Raw genomic sequence first — 20,864 nt, 5'->3', positions numbered from 1 at the left:
CAATAGGAGGGCGAGGCCGCGGGGATGGGCAGCGCCGCCGGCCAATGGGATGCTGCCGTCCTCGGGCCCCGCTCGGAGCGGACGGGCCGCGGGTGGGGCCTCGGCGGTTGTTGTCGTCCGGTACCGGAGGAGAAGGTCGCCGCTCGCCGCTCGCACCGCAGGGGCTTGCAGGGCTCCCTCCGCCGCTCGCTCCGTCCCGAGCACCCGGGGGACATGTCGAGGTGGGCGCAGGCCCGGGGGTCCGGCGCCGGGCGGCGGACGGCGGCCGAGGCACAAGCGCCCTCCTCGAGCTTTCCCCGGAGACTCTTCACGTTACGAGCGGCCCGAGCTTGAAGGCGCTGCCACGGCGAGGAGGCCCCGCCGGGACCGGGAGCGGGGAGAGCCGGTGAGTTCCGGTACCCGGAGCCGCTATGAGGGCAGCGCCCCCCCCACCTCACACCCAAAGGACTACAACTCCCATGGTGCACTGCGGCCAGAGCGACGCGTAGGGGGCGGCTCTGGGGCGCGGGGCATGCTGGGAGTTGTAGTCCGCGCGGGGCACGGTGGGAAGGCTCCGTTGCGGCCTGGAGCTGTCATGGCCGGGGGGGGAACGGAACGGGACCGGGGATGCTCCGTTGTGGTACCGGTGGTCCTGGGTCATGGATCCCAGTATGGTTTGGGATGGAAGGGACATGGGAGCTGCTCCGGCTCCATCCCCTGCCCTGCTCCGGTGCAGGCCCCAAAGGAACGGTCCAAGAGCTTCATTCTGCTTCATGGAGCCATGGAATGGGCTGGGATGAAGGGAGCTCAGAGCTGCTCCAGCTCCAACCCCTTCCATTGGAGCAGGGAGCTCCAAGTCCCTGTGTCCAACCTGGCCTGGGAGCTGCACTGGGAGCACTGGGAGGGGGACACTGGGAGAAGCAATGCTCCGGCATGGGGCTAGCGCTGCTGCAGGAGCTGCACTGGGAGCACTGGGAGGGAGGCACTGGGAGCAGTGATGCTCCAGCATGGGGTGAGCGCTGCTGCAGGAGCTGCACTGGGAGCACTGGGAGGGTGGGCACCGGGAGCAGCGATGCTCTGGCATGGGGCTAATGGTGCTGCAGGAGCTGTACTGGGAGCACTGGGAGGGGGCACTGGGAGGGGGGCACTGGGAGCAGCGATGCTCTGGCATGGGGCTAATGCTGCTGCAGGAGCTGTACTGGGAGCACTGGGAGGGGGGCACTGGGAGCACTGGGAGGGGGGCACTGGGAGCAGCGATGCTCTGGCATGGGGTGAGTGCTGCTGCAGGAGCTGCACTGGGAGCACTGGGAGGGGGGCACTGGGAGCTGCGATGCTCCAGAGCCCATGCAGGGTCTGCTGCAGCATCACTGAGGGGCTGGTGCTGGGCTCTGACTTGTGCCCGCAGTGGGGTCCCTCCATGGGGTGTCTGTGGCAGTCCCACTGTGGCTGAGCAGAGCTCTGCAGCCATGGTCTGGGATCCTGGAATGGGCTGGGATGAAGGGAGCTCAAAGCTGCTCCAGCTCCAACCCCTTCCATTGGAGCAGGATGCTCCCAGCCCCTGTGTCCAACCTGAGCCCTGCAGGGATGGGGCAGCCCCAGCTCCTCCCTTCAACCCCTTCCATGTCCCAGCAGCCTCATGGGGAAGAACTTCCCAAGATCCCATCAACTCTTCCCTCTCCCAGTCGGAGCCGTTCCTGCTCCTCCCATCCCTGCATCCTCATCCCGGTTCCCTGCAGCCCCTCCAGGCTCTGGAGCTGCTCCCAGCTCTCCCCTTCTCCAGGCTGAGCATTCCCAGCCCCTGCAGCATCCCCATGGCCTCATCTGGATCCACCCCAGCAGCTCCAGGTCCCTCTGGTGCTGCTGCCCATTGCCTGCAGTGGGTTCTCCCCATAGCACAGGGCTCAGTCCCATCCTTCCTCCTGCTCTATCTCCCCCATCAGCAGGGTCCATCCATCGCCCCATTCCCATCTCAGGGCTGTTCAGGGCTGATCCCTCCCAGGGCTGGACCCCAAACCCTCTCCTTTTCACCCCAAAGAGGACACATTCCCTATCAGCAGGATGACTTCTCTTGCGCTGAGCCCTTCAGGTCACTGTTACCTCCCCCCAGCCATGGGTGTCTGTCTATGGGTGCCACCACATGGTTTCTGATAGCATTAACACCCATGTGAACCCCTTGGTACCATAAGCTCTTTAGGTTAAGCTGATCTTAAGCAGACTGAGGTTTGGGTTCAAGGCATTTGTGCTGGACAGATCCCTGCCCTTGTCCCCATGAGGACTGCTCATGGAAGGAGCCATGTCCTGGCACCGGTGCCCATTGTGCCAAATGGCACTTGAACCCCTCCATTGGAGCACCACAGGCAGTGAAAATGCTCCTATGAAACCTGAGGAAGTGGCTCCATTTGTGGAGCCATGGAATGCTCCATGGAATTCCTGCTGGGGGTAAAGCCATTTGTGCACCCCCAGGGTCAGAAGGAGCTGAGTGCTTCCCTCTGCAGAATCGTGGAATCAACCAGGTTGGAAAAGCTCTTTAAGATCCGGTCCAACCATTCCCAGCCCTGCCAAGGCCACCCCTGCCCCATGGCACTGATGGTGCCTGCAGCCCTGTTCCAATGCCTGAGCACCCTGTGGGGCAGGAATTGTTCCTCAGCTCCATCTGAACCTGCCCTGGTGCAGCTTGAGGCCGTTTCCTCTTGTCCCATCCCTTGTTCCTTGGGAGCAGAGCTCAGCCCCTCCTGGCTCCATCCTCCTGCAGGCACTTGGAGGGAGCCATCAGGTCCCCCCTGAGCCTTCTCCATCTGAACCCCCCAGGTCCCTCAGCCCTTCCCCATCATCCCTGGGCTCCAGGCCCTGCACCAGCTCCATTGCCCTGCTCTGGCCCCATCCATCCCCATTGCCCTGCTCTGGCCCCATCCATCCCCATTGCCCTGTACTGGCCCCATCTAGCCCCTCAAGGTCTCTCTTGCAGTGAGGGCCCCACAGCTGCTGGGCTCAGACCTGGATCTCCCTCCCTGGCAGTGAATGAACCAGATTTGGGTGCTGTAAGGAGCTGGCAGCAGCCACAGATGCACCAGGAAGCACTGGGCATGGCAGGAATCTGCTGCTCCTGCACCCAGGGATGTTCTTTCCCACTTGGAATGCTCCTGATCCCTGACAGCCGATCCCTGACAGCCATATGGGGGATGGAACCATCGCTGCCCAGATCCTTGGCATCGCTTCCCTCTTCCCAGGCTGCTTCCAGCTTCTCCTGTTACAGCCCCAGAGAGGCCCCAGCTGGGGTAGGAACAGGGGCCATAGGCTGGGTCCTTCCCATCCAGTGCTTGCTCTGTGCCTGCCCCTCCAGGTGATGCTTCCCCATATGGGAATAGGGGAGGAGTGGGAATGGTTCCTTTTCCTGGAGGAAGGCACTGGGGAAGCAGGCACAGAACCAGGGAATGGGATGGGATGAAGGGAGCTCAAAGCTGCTCCAGCTCTGACCCCTTCCATTGGAGCAGGATGCTCCCAGCCCCTGTGTCCAACCTGAGCCCTGCAGGGATGGGGTCCTGGGGGGCTGCTCCCCCCCCAGCCCCCCAGGTGCTGCTCCCCCCCCCCCAGCCCCTCTCCCCCAGCCTGGCTCTGTGCTGGGACCTTGCCCTTGGCCTGGTTGAGCCCCAGGAGGTTCCCCCCTGTCCCGGTCCCATAGGGTCACTGCACCGCAGCTCGGGGCCAGCACCAGGGGGGCTCGATCCCATTGCCCATGGAAGCCACAAGGACGTTGAATGGGGCCATTCCCAACCCTGATCCCTGAGGAACACTGCTCATCACTGCTCTGCACGTGGACACTGAGCCATTGGCCACAGCTCTTTGAGTGCCACCATCCAGGCAGTTCCTGCTCCATCAAGTGCCCATCCACCGTATCCATGCTTCCCAGTTAAGGACCAGTATGTCCTTAGGGCAGCACGCACTGGTGCTGGGCCTGCTCTTGGCTCTGCTTTGCCATAGCAGGGGAGCTCCCCTCGCCCCTCTCAGCTCCCAGGTTCCCCACTCAATCCTTTGGGATCAGTGCCATACATCAGCAATGGGGCATCTCCGGGATCCCCATTCCGGGGCTCTGAGGGCTCTGTCCCCACAGGATCCGGATTCGCAGCAGTGTTACCAGGGAATCACCGGGAACGTCAGGACAATGAAGCTGTTGGAGAACTCCAGTTTTGAAGCCATAAACTCCCAGTTGACCGTGGAGACAGGAGACGCACACATCATCGGCCGGTGGGTGCCATGCCTGCTATCCAATGGGAACAGGGATGGGATCCCATCTGCCGGGATCCTGGGTGGCTGCGGTCCCATCCAGCTGCTATGCTATGCATAGGGGACCGTGTAAGGGACACATGGGGATGTCTCTCATCCATGTCCCTGGAATTGCCACTCAGCTCATCCCAACCTCCTCAGGGTGCCCATTGGCATCTCCACACCTTCATTTGGGGGTTGTGGCCACGGTTGCCTTATCCCAAGCTGGAGATGCTCTCTCCATACTGGTGGCCTCACCCCAGCCCCAGTGGCCATGGTGGTTGTGGCCACGGTTGCCTTATCTCAAGCTGGAGATGCTCTCTCCATACTGGTGGCCTCATCCCGGCCCCAGTGGCCATGGTGGTTGTGGCCACGGTTGCCTTATCCCAAGCTGGAGATGCTCTCTCCATGCTGGTGGCCTCACCCCAGCCCCAGTGGCCATGGTGGTTGTTGCCACGGTTGCCTTATCCCAAGCTGGAGATGCTCTCTCCATGCTGGTGGCCTCACCCCAGCCCCAGTGGCCGTGGTGGTTGTGGCCATGGTTGCCTTATCCCAAGCTGGAGATGCTCTCTCGGTGCTGGTGGCCTCATCCCGGCCCCAGTGGCCACAGTGGTGCTCAGCTGGGACCGTGGGTGCTGTGCCAATGGCCTCATCCTGCTCTGTGCCTGCAGGATCGAGAGCTACTCATGCAAGATGGCTGGTGATGACAAGCACATGTTCAAGCAGTTCTGCCAGGAGGGACAACCGCACGTCCTGGAGGCTCTGTCACCTCCTCAGACCACAGGCATCAGCCCCAGCAGGTACCGGGGATGCAGGATGGGCAGTGGTGTCTGTGATGGGAGGTTGGCATTCCATAGGGAATGAGGCTGGGGTCGCTCCTGGGCTGTCAGCTCTGCTTGTGCTGGATGTGCTGGATGGGTTCAGGTGGGGAAGAGGTTGAAGAGCATCCAGAGCATCCAGTGAGAGAATGGCACAGGGTGACCAGAGGAGCTGGGGCTGCCCCATCCCTGGTAGGGATGGACACAGGGGCTTGGAGCATCCTGCTCCATGGAAGGGGTTGGAGCTGGAGCAGCTTTGAGTTCCCTTCATCCCAAACTATTCCATGATTCTAAGTCCAGCTGTTCCCCAGCCCTGCCAAGGCCACCCCAGCCCCATGTCCGCAAGCCCCACATCTGCACATCCCATGGGTACCGGCAGGGCCGGTGCCTGCAGCCCTGCCCTGGGCAGCCTGTTCCAATGCCTGAGCACCCTGTGGGGCAGGAATTGTTCCTCAGCTCCATCTGAACCTGCCCTGGTGCAGCTTGAGGCCGTTTCCTCTTGTCCCATCCCTTGTTCCTTGGGAGCTCAGCCCCTCCTGGCTCCATCCTCCTGCAGGCACTTGGAGGGAGCCATCAGGTCCCCCCTGAGCCTTCTCTTCCCCATTGGAACCCCACAGCTCCCTCAGCCCTTCCCTATCCCATTGGTGCTCCAGGCCCTGCTCCATCCCCATTGCCCTGCTCTGGCCCCATCCATCCCCATTGCCCTGCTCTGGCCCCATCCAGCCCCATTGCCCTGCTCTGGCCCCATCCATCCCCATTGCCCTGCTCTGGCCCCATCCAGCCCCATTGCCCTGCTCTGGCCCCATCCATCCCCATTGCCCTGCTCTGGCCCCATCCAGCCCCATTGTCCTGCTCTGGCCCCATCCAGCCCCTCAAGGTCTCTCTTGCAGTGAGGGCCCCAGAGCTGCACCCAGGACTCGAGGTGCAGCCTCCCCAGTGCCCAGCACAGGGGCACAATCCTGCCCTGGCCCTGGGGCTGGTACTGGTGCCTCTGTGGGGCCGTGCTGCTCCCATGGGGCCAGCACTGACCCCGTTGTGCCCCCAGGCTCAGCAAGAGCCAGAGTGGGGACGAGGAGGGTCCCCTCAGTGACAAGTGCAGCCGCAAGACCCTGTTCTACCTGATCGCCACCCTCAACGAGTCCTTCCGGCCTGACTACGACTTCAGTGCTGCCAAGAGCCACGAGTTCAGCCGGGAGCCCAGCCTCAACTGGGTGAGTGCAGCACCCCCGGCACCCGTAGACACAGACCCCGTAGGCACAGCACCCATAGAGACAGCACCCATAGAGACAGCACCCATAGGCACAGCACCCATAGGCACAGACCCCCGTAGGCACAGCACCCCCGGCACCCATAGAGACAGCACCCATAGACACAGCACCCCCAGCACCCATAGACACAGCACCCATAGACACAGGACCCCCGGCACCCATAGAGACAGACCCCGTAGGCACAGCACTCCGGGCACCCATAGAGACAGACCCCATAGGCACAGCACCCATAGACACAGCACCCTCGGCACCCATAGAGACAGCACCCATAGACACAGCACCCATAGACATAGCACTCCAGGCACCCATAGAGACAGCCCCCATAGAGACAGCCCCCATAGGCACGGCACCCCCAGCACCCATAGACACAGCACCCATAGACACAGCACCCATAGACACAGCACCCCCAGCACCCATAGAGACAGACCCCATAGACACAGCACCCATAGACATAGCACCCCCAGCACCCATAGAGACAGACCCCATAGACACAGCACCCATAGACATAGCACCCCTGGCACCCATAGAGATAGACCCCATAGACACAGACCCCATAGGCACAGCACCTATAGAGACAGACCCCATAGGCACAGCACCCCCAGCACCCATAGCACAGCTGCTGCCTCTCCCCATGGATCGGGGGGGATCCTGCAGCTCCTCTGAGGAGCCCTCCTGGCCCCACAGGTGGTGAACGCCGTCAACTGCAGCCTCTTCTCTGCCGTGCGGGAGGACTTCAAGGCACTGAAGCCTCACCTGTGGGATGCTGTGGATGAGGAGATCTGCCTGGCCGAGTGTGACATCTACAGGTAATGGGGCTGGGCTGGACCCACAGCCTTCCCCTGCTCTCCATCCCATCACCTCCACACCATGGAGGTGTCTCATCCTCCTACACCATCCCATGGGCATGGGATGGCTCCTGTCACCTTCTCCTCCTTTCCCCCCCTTCGGGGGTGACACTGGGAGCAGGGTCCAACACGGTGTTTCTGGTGCATCCCATTGTTGCAGCTACAACCCTGACCTGGACTCGGACCCATTTGGGGAGGACGGCAGCCTCTGGTCCTTCAACTACTTCTTCTACAACAAGAGGCTCAAGAGGATCGTGTTCTTCACCTGCCGCTCCATCAGGTCAGGCCAGGCTGTGGCTCTGGAGCCACCCCATAATCAATCCCCTATTTGCCCTGCTGGTCCCAAGCTGGGTGCAATGGAAACACCATAGAATGAGCTGGGTTGGACAAGACCTTTGGGACCATGGAGTCCTCAGGAGCTGCTGAACCTCGTCCTGCTCTTTATTCATTGGCTCATGGAATGGGTTGGGGTGGGAGGGAGCTCAAAGCTGCTCCAGCTCCAACCCCTTCCATTGGAGCAGGATGCTCCCAGCCCCTGTGTCCAACCTGAGCACTGCAGGGATGGGGCAGCCCCAGCTCCTCCCTTCAACCCCTTCCATGTCCCAGCAGCCTCATGGGGAAGAACTTCCCAAGATCCCATCAACTCTTCCCTCTCCCAGTTGGAGCTGTTCCTTCTCACTCCATCCCTTGTCCAAAGCCCCTCTCCAGGTGCCTGTAGCCCCTCTCCAGCTGTCTGTAGCCCCTCTCCAGCTGTCTGTAGCCCCTCTCCAGCTGTCTGTACCCCCTCTACAGCTCTGTAGCCCATTAGGAGCTGCTCTCATCTCTCCTTTCCCCCCCAGTGGGTACACATACACACGCTCAGAAGCTGGCACTGAGCTGGACATGGACCTTGGGGAAGGGGACATGGAGGAGAGCAGGGACACAGGCGACCCCGAGAGCGGCAGCATCGAGGACGAGAGGTGGGTGAGCTCTGGGGGTCAGAGCTGCTCCTGTGGGGCTTGGGGTGCAAGGACCCCCAATACCCCACATCTCCTGCTGCATCCTGGTACAACCATATCCTCACCATAACCCCACTGCCTACAGGTTGCAGGTTATGTGCATGTGATGCCCGGAGCAGCTCCGAGCCCATCCTCTGCCTGTCCCCCCACCGAAGGAGCCGGCCCCACACCGCCCCATACCCTGCCCAGCACCGTACACTGGAGACCCGGACACCCTGCGGACACCCCCGTGGGGAGCTCCCTCAAGCTTTGCTGCACTTTATGCTCCTCTCCTCGGCTGCACTGACCGCAGAGCGCCCGCGGTGCTGGTGCCAGGCAGGATGGGCCCACAGCACTTGGCCTGGACTGGTTGTGACCCACAGACGCCGTCCGTCCATGGCCCCATATGGACTCCACAGACTGTGCTTGGAGGGGGTCCGTTCATTCAAGGGGTTGCTTTGCTCCTGCCTGTACCCATGGCTGCCCCTGGGTGAGTCCCTGCTGGACCTGGCCCCACAGCAGCACCCCCCTCCTATGGGGCCGGGGGGGGTTAAACCCAACCTGACTTTAGGGGATGGGGAGGCCATTGGTTTGGGGGGGGTGAGCAGGGTGCTGGGTGCTGCTGCTCCCACCCTGCTTTGCTTCAGCAGTGGCTGCTCCCATCCCTCCGTCCCCATCACCCACTGTGGAGGAGAGCAGAGGCTGGGGGGCAAATCCCACCCCCCCTCCAACACCCCCCCCCCCACCCCAGTCTGTGTTTTGGCTTGGACAGGGCAGGGAGAACTGAGCTGAGCCCCTTGAGTTGAATTGAGTTTGAGTTGAGCTCAGCCCCTTGAGTTGAGCTGAGTTTAATTGAGTTGAGCTCAGCCCCTTGAGTTGAGCTGGGCCTCTTGAGTTGAGCTCAGCCCCTTGAGTTGAGCTGGACCCCTTGAGTTGAGCTGAGCCCCTTGAGGAGCTGAGCCCCTTGAGCTGAGTTTAATTGAGTTGAGCTGAGCCCCTTGAGTTGAGCTGAGCCCCTTGAGTTGAGCTGAGCCCCTTGAGTTGAGCTGGGCCCCTTGAGTTGAGCTCAGCCCCTTGAGTTGAGCTGGGCCCCTTGAGTTGAGCTGAGTTTAATTGAGTTGAGCTGGGCCCCTTGAGTTGAGCTCAGCCCCTTGAGTTGAGCTCAGCCCCTTGAGTTGCGCTGAACCCCTTGAGTTGAGCTGAACCCCTAGAGTTGAGCTGGGCCCCTTGAGTTGAGCTGAACCCCTTGAGTTGAGCTCAGCCCCTTGAGTTGAGCTGAACCCCTTGAGTTGAGCTGAGTTTGAGTTGAGCTCAGCCCCTTGAGTTGAGCTGAACCCCTTGAGTTGAGCTGAACCCCTTGAGTTGAGCTGGGCCTCTTGAGTTGAGCTGAACCCCTTGAGTTGAGCTGAGTTTAATTGAGTTGAGCTGAACCCCTTGAGTTGAGCTGGGCCCCTTGAGTTGAGCTGAACCCCTTGAGTTAAGCTGGGCCCCTTGAGTTGAGCTGAGTTTAATTGAGTTGAGCTCAGCCCCTTGAGTTGAGCTGAGTTTAATTGAGTTGAGCTCAGCCCCTTGAGTTGAGCTGAACCCCTTGAGTTGAGCTGGGCCCCTTGAGTTGAGCTGAACCCCTTGAGTTGAGCTGGGCCCCTTGAGTTGTGCTGAACCACTTGAGTTGAGCTGAACCCCTTGAGTTGAGCTGAGTTTGAGTTGAGCTCAGCCCCTTGAGTTGAGCTGAGTTTGAGTTGAGCTGAACCCCTTGAGTTGAGCTGAGTTTGAGTTGAGCTCAGCCCCTTGAGTTGAGCTGAACCCCTTGAGTTGAGCTGAGTTTGAGTTGAGCTCAGCCCCTTGAGTTGAGCTGAACCCCTTGAGTTGAGCTCAGCCCCTTGAGTTGAGCTGGGCCCCTTGAGTTGAGCTCAGCCCCTTGAGTTGAGCTGAACCCCTTGAGTTGAGCTGAACCACTTGATTTGAGCTGAGTTTAATTGAGTTGAGCTGGGCCCCGTGAGTTGAGCTGAACCCCTTGAGTTGAGCTGAACCCCTTGAGTTGAGCTGAGCCCCTTGAGTTAAGCTGAACCCCTTGAGTTGAGCTCAGCCCCTTGAGTTGAACTGGGCTGAGTTAAGCAGGGCTGAGCTGAGTTGAGTTGGGTTGAATTGACCTGAGCCCAGCGGAGTTGAGCTGAGCTTGAGCTGAGTTGGGTTAGGTTGGGTTGAGTTGCATTGAACTGTGTTGAAGCTGAGCTGAGCTGGACTGAGGCTGAGCTGAGCTGTGTTGAAGCTGATCACACACAAAGGGGGCAGCAGGAGCTGCCTCAGCATCCTCACCGCACCCTCTGCCCCCAAGGCAGCTGCTATGGGGCAGCACCAGCCCCACAGGCCCTCACCCCCCCCGGGGCAGCCTCCACAGCCCCTGCCCCATGGCTGAAGGTTCGGGCAGGGTCTCTCTTTCAGCAGAGGCTGTTCGGGGGTGCTGGGGAGCCCCAAGGACGCTGGGGTTGTGTTCCCCATGTCCCTGGGCTTGATGCAGGGTGAGAGGCTCCAGGTGATGCTGCAGGTGAGGGTCTATGGGTGCGGGGGGCAGATGGAGCCCCCCAGAGCCCCCCATCCATGCCTGGGTGCTGGGAGCTCCATCCATGGCCCCACAGCCTCATCCCCACTGACCCCAGAGCTCAGTCTGAACCTGGGGCTTGTGCCCTGTGCTCCTGGGGCTGGAGCTGCTGCTCCCATTGGGGATCACCTTCAGCACCCCCCCCCCCAGCACCCATGGGTGCTCCCAGCAGGAGTCAGCTCCATCCCATCCCTGCATCCCTGCTCGCGCTCCCATGGCTGCCGCCCTGTGCCCCATAGGGGAGGGGGCCCAGCACCGCAATGCATTGGCACCAATAAAGGTTTCCTTGTGATTGCACCCGCTGTGGGGCAGCAGTGGGGGGGGGGGACACAAAGTGGGGCTCAGGCAGAGGCCATGGGCTGGGGTTTGGGGCCACCTCATCTGGATCCTTCATGGGCTCAATCCTGCTCCATGGCCTGTCCTGGAGCGTTGGTATCTGCATCCCTATGGCTTTATCCTCCCATTCATGGCTTTATCCTCTCTGGGATTGGATTTCATTGTGGAATCCCAGACTGAATTGGGTTGAAGGGACCTGAAAGCTGCTCCAGCTCCAACCCCTTCCATAGAGCAGGATGCTCCAAGCCCGTGTCCAACCTGAGCCCTGCAGGGATGGGGCAGCCCCAGCTTCCATAGGTTCAGTGCCAGTGTCCCAACACTCCCACAGGGAACAGCTTCTGGACCGTATCCCACTGCACTGGCACCCACCAAGACCCTGAGCACCCTCCTGTTGGGAGTCCTCATTGTAGTCACCCATTAGGTAACTGTACTTGTGGATATGGGTGAAGGTCACACATCCAACCCCATCCTGCGCATGACTTTCCTTAATGGTGCGATGATTCCATCACTGGGGAATGATGGAACCATTCCCAAAGTGCTTCTCAGAGGTTTCCTCTCCATTTACGTTTGGGATTGTTTGGAAAGGGTCCAGATGTCTGCTTAAAATGGTCCCATACTTCATCCCAGTGCTGAGGAGGAGGAGGGTGAACTGCAGCTGAGAGCTGGGCTGGGGCAGCCTGGACAAGAGAAGGGGGGACCTGAGAGCAGCTCCAGAGCCTAAAGGGGCTGCAGGGAACCTGGAGAGGGGCTTGGGATGAGGATATAGGGATGGGACAATGGGAATGGCTTGAACCTGCCCTAGGGGAGATTAGGATGGGATACAGGGAAAGTGGGGGGATATGGAAGGGGTTGAATGGAGAAGCTGTGGCTGCCCCATCCCTGCAGTGCTCAGGTTGGACACAGGGATTGGAGCTCCCTGCTCCAGGGGAAGGGGTCCCTGCCCTGGCAGGGGTTGGGGCTATGATCCCTATGGAACAAATACAGGGAATAAGCAAATCCTCCCACTTGGTCCATGATGGAGCCATGTGTTACATCAGCCTAACACTGGAACTAAGGAGGGGACTGCCTTGGACACACATACCCATCCTGCCAGCAGTGTCAATGCCAGATCTGACAGCTTTAATCCCAAGGTTTCCATGTGTGCTGCATCCAGGACGAATTCCCGATGGAATGTGGAGCACTGACCAAGCGTTGCTTCCCAAGCCTTTCCCAACCCATCCCTTTGGCCTCTGTGTCCTAGCACCCAACCTTAGTGCAGCATAAACCCATTCCCAAGCAGCCAACATCAATGTGGCTTCTCCAGCACCCCTGAAATTCCTGGGATTCAGTCCCAGCACCTGGAATTTGCAGGGACCATCGGGATGCACGAACTCCATCCAGCCCCTCCGGATGCTGCTTCCCTGCTCCCAGGTGAAGTCTCCTTAGCCCTTGGACGGGATCCCGGCTGGATCCAGAGCTCTGGGATCATGGCAGTGGGAGCCAAGCCAGAGCCTCTGCTCCGGTGAAGGGAATAGACCCTGCTCCCAGGGTGGCTGTTCTGGGTGGGATCACAGCTCCAGCAGGGATCAAACTGGGAATTGCCAAGGTTCCGGCTGGGATTGAGCTGGGTCTTGCCCTGGGCACAGCCGGGATCAAACTGGGCATCGCCATAGGCTGGTGTTGAGTTTGGCACCACCGTGGGACCGGCCAGGATGGAGTTGGGAATGGCCATGGATCAGTCGGGATGCAGCTGGGTGAAGGAGGTGGCACCATAGCAGGGTCCCCACAGTACCCTGGGCTCTGGCACCACCGGCATCAGATGGTCCCAGCTCTGGCACTGGTACCGGCACCACCGGCACCAGATGGTCCCAGCTCTGGCACTGGTACCAGCATCACCGGCACCAGTTGGTCCCAGCTCTGGCACTGGTCCCAGCATCACCGGCACCAGATGTGGTCCCAGCTCTGGCACTGGTACCAGCATCACCGGCACCAGAGATGGTCCCAGTTCTGGCACTGGTACCGGCACTACCGGCACCAGATGGTCCCAGCTCTGGCACTGGTACCAGCACCACCAGCACCAGAGATGGTCCCAGCTCTGGCACTGGTACCAGCACCACCGGCACCAGATGGTCCCAGCTCTGGCACTGGTACCGGCACCAGATGGTCCCAGCTCTGGCACTGGTACCGGCACCACGGGCACTAGGACCCGGGGGCGCCGCCGAGCAGGGGGCGTGGCCCAGCGATGGGCGTGGTTTAGGGGCGTGGCTTCGGTTGTCTCCGCCCTTACCCTTCCCAGAATCCCATTCTCCGCCTGCCCCTCCCCTTTCCCCCCTCTCCCTCATCCCATTGGTCCGTTGTCCCCGTCGGTCCCTCCCTCTCAGCGCTCATTGGCTGCCGCTCCCGTTGCCAGGCGACCCCTCCGTCCCAAGATGGCGGCGGCGGTGGAGGAGGCCGCGGAGGCTCTGTCGGTGCTGCTGGGCCCGGCCGCCGGTACCGAGGCCCGGACGGGGGCAGCGGAGGCGGCTCTGGCGCTGTCGGGAACGGCCGAGGGGCGGCGGCTGCTGACGGAGCGGCCCCGGCTGCTGCGGGCGCTGCTGGAGCTGGCGGCGGGGCCTGGAGCGGGGTTCGGTGTGGGGTCTGGAGCGGGGCATGGAGCGGAGCATGGAGCGGAGCATGGAGCGGGGCCTGGAGCGGCGCATGGAGCGGAGCATGGAGCGGGGCCCGGTGCGGAGCCCGATGTTGGGTCCGGTGCGGAGCCCGGAGCGGAGTCCATAGCGGAACCCATAGCGGAACCCGGAGCGGAGCATGGAGCGGGGCCTGGAGCGGAGCCCGGTGTGGAGCCTGATGCGGATCCCGGTTTGGAGCCCGGTTCGGAGCCTGCCCGTCGCTGCCTGCTGAACGTGTCCGCCGAGCCCGCAGCCCGGGGGACGCTGCTGCCGGCGCTGCCCGCTCTGGTGCCGCTGGTTCCGGCCGGGCCGGTCTGCGGGCTCCTGGCTAACCTGAGCCGGGAGCCCGGCGGGGCCCGGGCCGTGCTGCGGGCGCTCGGCTCCCGTTGGGACGCTCTCCTGCGGGCGCTGGTGCAGCCCCGACCACCACCGGAGCTGGGGCCGCTGCTCTGCAACCTCAGCCAGGTCCCCGAGGGCCGGAGCCGGCTCCTGGACCGCTCCCGGTAGGGCCGTGGGTTGTGGGGTGTTCCGGGATCCGGGGGTTCCCCCCCGGGCCGCTGTGACCGCTCCGCCCGCAGGTGTGCGGTGCAGCGGCTCCTGCCATTCACGCAGTACCGGGGATCCACCGAGCTCCGCCGCGGCGTCGTGGGTGCGCTCCGGAACTGCTGCTTCCAGCACGGTGAGAGAACGGGGAGGCTGCGGGGCCCTGGCAGCACCTGCGGGGCTGAGCTGGTTCCCCTGCCCTCACCTCCGGATCCACGTCCCCCCATCCCGGATCCACATCCCCCCCATTCCTTATCCACATCCCCCTATCGAGGAGCCACGTCCCCCCCTATCCCGGATCCATGTCCCCCCCCATCTCGGATCCACATCCCCCCCATCCCGGAGCCACCTGCCCCCCATCCCTCATCCACGTCCCCCCCCATCCCGCATCCACGTCCCCCCCATCCCGGATTCACGTCCCCCCCCCCATCCCGGATTCACGTCCCCCCCCATCCCGGATCCATGTCCCCCCCCATCCCGGATCCACGTCCCCCCCCATCCCGGATCCACGTCCCCCCATCCAGGAGCCACATCCCCCTTAATCCCATATCTACGTCCCCCCCATCCCGCATCCACGTCCCCCCCATCCTGCATCCACGTCCCCCCCATCCCGGATCCACATCCCCCCCATCCCGGATCCACGTCCCCCTCATCCTGGATCCACGTCCCCCCCATCCTGGATCCACGTCCCCCCCATCCTGGATCCATGTCCCCCCCATCCTGGATCCATGTCCCCCCCATCCCGGAGCCACATCCCCCCCCATCCCGCATCCACGTCCCCCCCATCCCGCATCCACGTCCCCCCCCATCCCGGAGCCACGTCCCCCCCATCCCAGAACCTTGTCCCCCCCATCCCGGAGCCACGTCCCTTCCATCCCAGAACCTTGTCCCCCCAATCCCGGATCCACGTCCCCCCCATCCCAGAGCCACATCCCCTCCATCCCGGATCCACGTCCCCCCCACACCCGGATCCACGTCCCCCCCATCCCGGATCCATGTCTCCCTCATCCCGCATCCACGTCCCCCCATCCCGGATCCACATCCCCCCATCCCGGAGCCACATCCCCCCATCCCGGAGCCACGTCCCCCCCATCCCAGAGCCATCCCAGAGCCCCATCCCCCCTTGGACCCCCCCGGCAGGGCCGTGGCCGCTCTGACCCATCCATACCCAGAGCACCACGAGTGGCTGCTGAGCGAGGCTGTGGACATCCTGCCCTTCCTGCTGCTGCCCCTGGCTGGGCCCGAGGAGCTCCCTGAGCATGACATGGAGCGTAAGTGGGTGCTGGGGCCATGGGGGGGGGGTCCTGTGGCACCCACTGAGGGAGCCCTGTCCCCAGGCCTGCCCCCAGACCTGCAGTACCTGCCCCAGGACAAGCAGCGGGAGGAGGAGCCTGACATCAGGAGGATGCTGCTGGAAGCCATCATGTTGGTGCGTTCCTCTGGGGGGGAAGTGGGGTGGGACCAAGGGGGAAGGTGATGGATCCTCATGGAGAGGTGATGGATCCTCATGGGAGGTGATGGATCCTCATGGGAGGTGATGGATCCTCATGGGGGGTGATGGATCCCCATGGGAGGTGATGGATCCTCATGGGAGGTGATGGATCCCCATTGAGAGGTGATGGATCCTCATGGGAGGTGATGGATCCTCATGGGAGGTGATGGATCCTCGTGGAGAGGTGATGGATCCTCATGGGAGGTGATGGATCCTCATGGAGAGGTGATGGATCCTCATGGGAGGTGATGGATCCTCATGGAGAGGTGATGGATCCTCATGGGAGGTGATGGATCCTCGTGGGGAGGTGATGGATACTCATGGGAGGTGATGGATACTCATGGGAGGTGATGGATCCCCATGGGGAGGTGATGGATCCTCATGGGAGGTGATGGATCCTCATGGGGAGGTGATGGATCCTCATGGGAGGTGATGGATCCTCATGGGGAGGTGATGGATCCTCATGGGAGGTGATGGATCCTCATGGGGAGGTGATGGATGCTCATGGAGAGGTGATGGATCCGCATGCGAGGTGATGGATCCGCATGCAGAGGTGATGGATCCTCGTGGGGAGGTGATGGATACTCATGGGAGGTGATGGATCCCCATGGGGAGGTGATGGATCCTCATGGAGAGGTGATGGATCCTCATAGGAGGTGATGGATCCTCATGGGAGGGTGATGGATCCTCATGGAGAGGTGATGGATCCTCATGGAGAGGTGATGGATCCTCATGGAGAGGTGATGGATCCCCATTGAGAGGTGATGGATCCTCATGGAGAGGTGATGGATCCTCATGGGAGGGTGATGGATCCTCATGGGAAGTGATGGATCCTCATGGGGAGGTGATGGATCCTCATGGGAGGTGATGGATCCTCGTGAGAGGTGATGGATCCTCAATGGAGGGTGATGGATCCTCATGGGGAGGTGATGGATGCTCATGGAGAGGTGATGGATGCTCATGGAGAGGTGATGGATCCGCATGCAGAGGTGATGGATCCTCGTGGGGAGGTGATGGATCCTCGTGGGGAGGTGATGGATACTCATGGGAGGTGATGGATCCCCATGGGGAGGTGATGGATCCTCATGGAGAGGTGATGGATCCTCATAGGAGGTGATGGATCCTCAATGGAGGGTGATGGATCCTCATGGGAGGTGATGGATCCTCATGGGAAGGTGATGGATCCTCATGGGCAGTGATGGCTCCAGCCTGGCACTGAAGCTGGTTGGAAACCAGGCCGTACCAGTGCAGTGTCCTGAGTGCTGCTGTGGTGGCCAAATCCTGCCCATGGTCACCATCAGTGTTCTGGGTGCTGGGGCAGAGCGAGCCCATGGCCCAGCCGTGGGTGATGCTGGAGCTTGCTGAGGGATGGAGGATGGGATGGGGAGGAGCAGGAAGAGACCGGGTGGTGATGGGTGGCCCTGCAGACACGGTGGGGCTGGGCATGGGGCAGGGTATGGGACTGGGGATGGGGCTGGGTATGGGGCAGGGTATGGGGCGGGGCATGGGGCTGGGGATGGGGCTGGCTATGGGGCTGGCCATGGGGCTGGGTATGGGGCTGGCTATGGGGCTGGGCATGTGGCTGGGCATGTGGCTGGCCATGGGGATGGCCATGGGGCTGGCCATGGGGATTGCCATGGGGCTGGCCATGGTGCTGAGTATGGGGCTGGGCATGGTGGTTCCATCCTGCTCACCCATTGCTGGTCTCTCTCCCCCCCAGCTCACGGCCACGGGCCCCGGACGGCGCCGGGTGCGGGACATGGGCACGTACGTGGTGCTGCGGGAGCTGCACGGCTGGGAGCAGCACCCGGGGGTGCGGGCGGCCTGCGAGCGCCTGCTGCAGGTGAGCTGCGGTACTGCACCCCCCGAGCCTGCTGCTGCTGGAGCTGGAGCTGGAGCCGGAGCTGGAGCCTTCCTCCTGTTCATCCCTGAGCCTTCCTCCTGCTCCTCATCCTCGAGTGTGCCCCTGCCCCTGCTGGAGCCTTCCTCCTGCTCCTCATCCCTGAGCCTTCCTCCTGCTCCTCATCCCCGGCCCTGTCCCTGCTGGAGCTGGAGCCTTCCTCCTGCTCCTCATCCCGGCCCCTGCTGGAGCCTTCCTCCTGCTCCTCATCCCTGAACCTGCCCCTGCTGGAGCCTTCCTCCTGCTCCTCATCCCCAAGCCTGCCCCTTCCCAATGTTTCCCTTCCCAGTTCCTTCCTCCTCCTCTGCCCCCTGGAGCCTTCCTCCTCCTGGCCCCTTTCTTGAAGCCTTCCTCTTCCTCCCCCTCCTGGAGCCTTCCTCCCCCTTCCTGAGCCTTCCTCCTCCTCTGTCCCACAGGTGCTGATCGGGGACGAGCCCCCCCCGGGCATGGAGAACCTGCTGGAGGTGAATATCCCAGAGGATGTGGAGCAGCAGCTCCAGCGCCTGGACCTGGAGGAAGAGGAGCAGCAGTGGTGGGAGCCAGAGCCAGATCCAGAGGGACCCTCTCGGTGACACAGGCTCAGCCTCAGCATCCCCTGGGGTGCCAATGTGGGACCCACCTTGAGGTCCTGCAGGGCAGGGCCCCCCCTTTGCCTTTCCCATGGGGTGAGGCTGGAATGTGGGGCTGGGGGCAGGAAGGGGTCGATGCTCCCTGCCTGGTGCCCCCTGCCCAGCGCTGTGGGGCTGGATCCCCCCGCTTGGCCCACATCTGGACCCACACAATGTGCCTTGAGGAATAAAAGGTTTCCAGCCCCCCATGAGCCCCTCGTGATGTCCCTCACCACCTCCATCAGCCCCATGGGGTCCGGCTGTGCCCCACACCTCTGGGGGGCTCCATAGGAGGAAGCTGGGGTCCAAGGAGCACCCCTTGGGGGGACGACCCTGTGTGCAGGACACCCCATATGGGATGGGGTCCCCCCTGAACGCTGTTTGCTGGGGTCAAGGGGGAGTGGGGTCCGTGTGGGGCAGGGGGGATGTGGGGTGGGAAAGGCTCAGTGAGGCCATGTGGGTACCCATGAAGAGCTGTGTGCCCCACATGTGGTCCCCACATCCACACTGCCCTTGGGGCTCAGCACCCATGGTGGGACCCACCTTGGGGTATGGCAAGAGCTGGGGGAAATGACCCCCCCCTTCTCCCCATATCAGGGAACCAGGGGAGATTGGGTGGGGGTCCCCATCTATGGGGCACCTGTGGGTTGGGACCCCCATCTGTGGGGTGTCACCGTGGTGGGGGTCTTGGATGGGGTGCAGTTGGTACCTTGGCCTGCAGGGCACCCCTGGGTGGGGGTCCCCACTATGGGACGTAGCTGGGTGCGGGTCTTGGGGGCCATGGATGGACCTGGGTGGGGGTTCCTGTCTATAGGGTGTTGTGACCCTTTGGGGGTTGGTGCTGGGTGGGCGTCCCCATCTATGGGGCACCACTGGATGGCGTCTCCACTGTTGGACCCATAAGCTTGGGGTCCCCATTTGCAGGATACCCCTTTATGTGGGTCCTTATCTATGGGATGCCCCTGGGTGAGGGTCCCCACTGTAGTACCCACATGGGTCAGAGTCCCATTGGAGACCATGGCTATCCCCATGGGGGTCAACACCTGTAGGACCCCCTTGTGTAATGCTCCCCGTTGTGAGACTGGTGTCAGGGTTGTCTGGGGGGGACCCCACTACAGAACTACAGCCCCCTCTTGAGGGCTATGGAAGCCGCTGGCTGGGGGTCCCCACTGTGGGACCCACATAAGGGGGGTCCCCACCTGGTTGTGCCATCCCCATGCTCTGGGCCCCCCCTATAGTTCCCTATAGGTCCCTGTAGGACCCCCTATAGGCCCCTATACTCCCGCACGGGTGTAGTACCGGTCGGGTCCGCTAGGGAGCGCTGGTGGCGCAAGTGCGCCACCAGCGCTCCCTAGCGGACCCGACCGGTACTACACCCGTGCGCAGTGGGCGTGGCTACGTAAAGGGGCGTGGCGAATACACCCGGAAGCGGCGCCGGGCACGGAGCTGATCCCGATCCCAATCCCGATCCCGGTGAGTGGGGGGGGGGCAGAACGGGAATGGGAGAGTCCATTATGGGGATGGGGGGGGGGGGGGTTTAAACCGCAATGGGGCTGCCCCATCCATAACCGGAGCTACCGGTGACCCCGGTGTGGGGGGGGTGTGGGGGGTGGTGATGGAGATGCATCCTTATACCGGTGTGGTACCCCCCCCCCCCTTTTGGGCTCTGGTTGTGTCCCTCTATTGGGATAAGGAGTCCGCATTGGGAATGGATGCTGGGATAAGGATGAATGTGTGTTAATGGGACACTCCCCCCCCCACATCCCCCCTCCGGGGGTGGGATTGGGGTCCTGGGGCCGTTTATCCCAGTGGGAAGGCAGGGAAGTGCCTGCAGCCGCCCTATGGCACTGGTTGGAACGGGAGGGAATAGTGCTTGTCCAAGGTCATCCCCTTGGCACCCTCGGAACCAACCCCTTGGGCATCCTCTTGTCCAAGCTCCCCTTGGGCAACCTTTGTCCATCCCCTTGTTCAATCCCATGGCCAACCTCTTCCCACCCCCTTGGCCACCCCTTGACCAAGCTCTTGGCCAACCCCTTAACTAACCCCATGGGCAACCCCTTGGCCACCTCTTGACCGCTTTGGGCTGGGTAATGGGGTCTGAGCCGAGTCCCAGGCTCGTGGGTGTTGGGAACTTCTCCTCCTCCCGTTTCCTCATGGGTTTGGAGACAAGCATTGGGTGAGCACCCCCAGCTCCTGCAGTGTGAGGGGCCCAGGGATGGGGCATCACCCACCCGGGGCCATCACCCACCCATGGTCATCACCTACCCGGAGCCATCACCCACCCATGCCCATCACCGACCTGTGCCCATCACCCACCCGGAGCCATCACCCACCCATGGTCATCACCCACCCGTGCCCATCACTGACCTCAAGCCATCACCCACCCATGCCCATCACCCACCCGGAGCCATCACCCACCCATGGTCATCACCCATCCGTGTCCATCACCCACCCATACCCATCACCCACCCATGCCCATCACCCACCCATACCCATCACCCACCCATGGCCATCACCCACCCATACCCATCACCCACCCGGAGCCATCACCCACCCATGCCCATCACCCAGCACTGGATCCCAGTGCTGCCATT

General features: G+C 62.3%; 3 protein-coding genes across 3 annotated transcripts in view; all 3 read left to right on the top strand.

Moving 5' to 3' along the window:
- Nucleotides 1–75: 75 nt before the first annotated feature.
- Nucleotides 76–8,732, top strand: MAF1 (MAF1 homolog, negative regulator of RNA polymerase III). Its single transcript, XM_034068605.1, has 8 exons — nt 76–385; nt 4,088–4,221; nt 4,911–5,039; nt 6,103–6,268; nt 7,010–7,131; nt 7,331–7,450; nt 8,010–8,129; nt 8,254–8,732. The coding sequence occupies exons 2-8, from the start codon at nt 4,139–4,141 to the stop codon at nt 8,273–8,275; spliced, it is 762 nt and encodes a 253-aa protein (XP_033924496.1). The 5' UTR covers nt 76–385; nt 4,088–4,138; the 3' UTR covers nt 8,276–8,732.
- Nucleotides 8,733–13,490: 4,758 nt separating this feature from the next.
- On the top strand, nt 13,491–18,466 carry HGH1 (HGH1 homolog). Its single transcript, XM_034064659.1, has 7 exons — nt 13,491–13,679; nt 13,938–14,230; nt 14,306–14,406; nt 15,443–15,541; nt 15,608–15,699; nt 17,483–17,605; nt 18,079–18,466. Exons 1-7 carry the CDS (start codon nt 13,491–13,493, stop codon nt 18,232–18,234), a joined length of 1,053 nt encoding a protein of 350 aa, XP_033920550.1. The 3' UTR covers nt 18,235–18,466.
- A 1,233-nt stretch (nt 18,467–19,699) lies between these two features.
- The window catches only part of MROH1 (maestro heat like repeat family member 1), a 58,942-nt gene continuing 57,777 nt past the window's right edge, over nt 19,700–20,864 (top strand). Inside the window, exon 1 of the mRNA XM_034064335.1 lies at nt 19,700–19,743. The gene's annotated coding sequence lies outside the window, so the exon portion shown is untranslated. The remainder of the gene's footprint in view (nt 19,744–20,864) is intronic.

Source organism: Melopsittacus undulatus, chromosome 1, assembly GCF_012275295.1.
Source record: "Melopsittacus undulatus isolate bMelUnd1 chromosome 1, bMelUnd1.mat.Z, whole genome shotgun sequence".
In the NCBI taxonomy this organism is placed as follows: Eukaryota; Metazoa; Chordata; class Aves; order Psittaciformes; family Psittaculidae; genus Melopsittacus; species Melopsittacus undulatus.
The sequence above is the reverse complement of the archived record's forward strand: the minus strand, read 5'-3'. Positions and strand labels throughout refer to the sequence as shown.